Source organism: Lissotriton vulgaris, unplaced genomic scaffold, assembly GCF_964263255.1.
Source record: "Lissotriton vulgaris unplaced genomic scaffold, aLisVul1.2 SCAFFOLD_5486, whole genome shotgun sequence".
NCBI classification, from domain to species: domain Eukaryota; kingdom Metazoa; phylum Chordata; class Amphibia; order Caudata; family Salamandridae; genus Lissotriton; species Lissotriton vulgaris.
This window is the reverse complement of record NW_028244313.1, coordinates 113,985-117,155: the sequence shown is the minus strand read 5'-3', so window position 1 is coordinate 117,155 and position 3,171 is coordinate 113,985. Positions and strand designations below refer to the sequence as shown.

At 50.5% G+C, this 3,171-nt stretch overlaps 1 protein-coding gene across 1 annotated transcript; it reads right to left on the bottom strand.

The window, feature by feature from the left end:
• Positions 1-247: 247 nt before the first annotated feature.
• LOC147668101 (heat shock 70 kDa protein-like) lies at positions 248-2,553 on the bottom strand. Its single transcript, XM_086948783.1, has one exon. The coding sequence runs from the start codon at positions 2,516-2,518 to the stop codon at positions 584-586; it is 1,935 nt and encodes a 644-aa protein (XP_086804909.1). The 5' UTR covers positions 2,519-2,553; the 3' UTR covers positions 248-583.
• Between the last annotated feature and the right edge of the window lie 618 nt (positions 2,554-3,171).

The following is a 3,171-nucleotide window of genomic DNA, read 5'->3' as shown; positions in this document are numbered from 1 at the left end:
CAATACAGGTCAAAACATTTTGTGAAGTTGTTTTTTGGGATATATGGTACACTGCATTTGCCACAAACCTAAGCAGGAGTCAAGCCCCTCACCCCCTCTCCCAATTACAAGACAAGTGACACCTATGCACTATTTTACACGTTCCAATTTTACAAAAGCACACACTCTCCGCTATCCAACACACACTAACCAAGGTAAATTAAAAATAAAGACAATGGTGATCAGTTTACTCATTTTATTACAAAATATAAAATATAAACATATATTTGAGCAATATGGTTTTCATAAAAGGTAGCAATAAGATTAAAATAAATTAAAATTCTCATTGTGACACAAACACATTAGCTGCAGAGAACACAGCATGTATTCAGTACATGTGGCCATAGAATTTTCTGAATGATCTAGAAAAGTCTGCTAAGGGCCAGAAGTCTGTTTAATCCACTTTCTCAATTAGTGTGTCTATGGGAAGAGCACATTGTCTTCGATTAATCCACCTCCTAAATGGAGGGGCCATGCGAAGAGTCCATTATTGTCCACCAATAATCCACCTCCTCAATGGTGGGACCATGAGAAGAGTCCATCATTAATCCACCTCCTCGATGGTGGGTCCAGCGCTGGAGCTCCCTTGGCGGGCCTGAGCTCCACAGCTCGCATCAGGCATTCCCCCAGACATCCCGCCCTGGTAGAGTTTGGTGATGATGGGATTACAGACCTTCTCCAGCTCTTTCTGCTGGTGCTCATACTCCTCCTTCTCTGCCAGCTGGTTGCTCTCCAGCCAGGAGATGGTCTGGTTGCATTTGTCCACTATCTTCTTCCGTTCATCTTCACTGATCTTGTCCTTAAGTTTGTCATCTTCTACTGTACTCTTCATGTTAAAGGCGTAGGACTCCAGTATATTCTTGGCGGAGACCTTCTCTCTCTGGGCTTCATCATCTGCTTTGTACCGCTCTGCCTCCTGCAACATCCTCTCAATCTCCTCTTTGCTCAGCCGGCCCTTGTCATTGGTGATGGTGATCTTGTTCTGTTTGCCTGAACTCTTGTCCACAGCAGAGACATTCAGGATACCGTTAGCATCTATGTCAAAGGTCACCTCAATCTGGGGTACACCACGAGGGGCTGGTGGGATTCCGCTTAGATCAAATTTCCCCAGGAGATTGTTGTCCTTGGTCATGGCTCTTTCACCCTCATACACTTGGATCAGGACCCCAGGCTGGTTATCAGAGTAGGTGGTGAAGATCTGGGTTTGCTTGGTTGGGATGGTGGAGTTGCGTTTGATGAGGACAGTCATCACACCTCCTGCAGTCTCAAGCCCCAGCGAGAGAGGTGCTACATCCAGGAGGAGCAGGTCCTGCACATTCTCAGACTTATCACCCATCAATATAGCAGCTTGCACTGCTGCACCGTAGGCCACAGCTTCGTCTGGGTTGATGCTTTTATTCAGTTCTCTGCCATTGAAAAAGTCCTGCAGCAGTTTCTGGATTTTGGGGATGCGTGTCGATCCTCCTACAAGCACAACTTCATGGATCTGAGCTTTGTCCAGCTTGGCATCTCTCAGAGCCTTCTCCACAGGATCAAGGGTTCCTCTGAAGAGGTCAGCACACAGCTCCTCAAAGCGAGCTCTGGTGATGGAAGTGTAGAAATCGATGCCTTCGAACAGCGAGTCAATCTCGATGCTGGCCTGAGTGCTGGAAGACAGGGTTCTCTTGGCTCTCTCACAAGCAGTTCTCAGCCTCCTGACTGCCCTCTTGTTCTGGCTGATGTCATTCTTGTGCTTTCTCTTGAATTCCTCAATGAAGTGACTAACCATGCGGTTGTCAAAGTCTTCGCCTCCCAGGTGGGTGTCACCGGCTGTAGCCTTGACTTCAAAGATGCCATCATCAATAGTTAGAATGGAAACATCAAAGGTACCTCCACCCAGGTCAAAGATCAGGACATTGCGCTCTCTGCCGCTCTTGTCTAGACCATAGGCGATGGCTGCGGCTGTGGGCTCATTGATGATCCTCAGCACATTCAGGCCAGCGATAACCCCTGCATCTTTAGTGGCCTGCCTCTGGGAGTCGTTGAAGTAAGCAGGCACAGTGATGACAGCATTGGAGACCGGGTGGCCCAGGTATGCCTCAGCGGTCTCCTTCATTTTGGTCAGCACCATGGAAGACACCTCCTCAGGGGAGAATATCTTGTTCTCTCCTCTGTACTCCACCTGCACCTTGGGCTTCCCACCATCGCTCACCACCTTGAAGGGCCAGTGCTTCATGTCCGCCTGCACCACCGCGTCATCAAACTTCCTGCCAATCAGTCTCTTGGCATCAAAGACGGTGTTCTGGGGGTTGAGGGCCACCTGGTTCTTGGCGGCGTCTCCGATGAGCCTCTCCGTGTCTGTGAAGGCCACATAGCTGGGGGTGGTGCGGTTGCCCTGGTCGTTGGCGATGATCTCCACCTTGCCATGCTGGAAGACCCCCACGCAGGAGTAGGTGGTGCCCAGGTCGATGCCGATAGCGACGCCCTTGGGTGCAGACATCTTCAGGTTTTGGGGGTTCTTGGGAGGCTGTTGACAGGTTCTTGCCTTTTGGCTTCTTTCGGCGGCGATGAATCTTTATTGGAAACGGCCTCTCGGCTCTGTTCTGTGACGTCTCTCCTCACGGTTGATGGAAGCGGCTCCTCCGGTCGTTCCTCTCAGATTTCTCTGTTCTCCGGCTCGGATCTGACAGCGTCTCTCGGCGGCTCCTGTATTTATTCTCCAGCAGCCGCATACACTAAGTAGCCACGCGCAGTGGAACATGCCCTGCGACCAATCACGACTTCAGGATTGTCATACTTCCGGACATTTCCCGAAGTTTCCGCCCTGTTGCCCAATCAGGAGAGGTCTGGGCGGTGCGAACCGCGCATCTTCTCGAAGGCTCTCGTATTTGTCAGACCTGCTGGCCAATCAAAATGAAGCCTCTCCGATAGATTTCGAGAAATGCCCAGAACCGTGAAGGCTCGGCACACCACAGCCAATGAGAGAGGAGGAGGCGTGGTTGATGTAAATGATTCTGTCAGCCGTCCCTGGAATGTTCCAGATGTTTCTTTGCTGTCACCACTGGCGGGGCCAGGAAAGGACGAGAAACCGAGGGACCCGCGCCATGAACGCAGACAATTGAAAACAGCCCCCGCCTCTATAATTCTGCCTTT

Bases quoted from the DNA above. Each gene is read 5' to 3' on its own strand.
- LOC147668101 (XM_086948783.1), bottom strand. From the start codon at position 2,518: ATGTCTGCACCCAAGGGCGTCGCTATCGGCATCGACCTGGGCACCACC.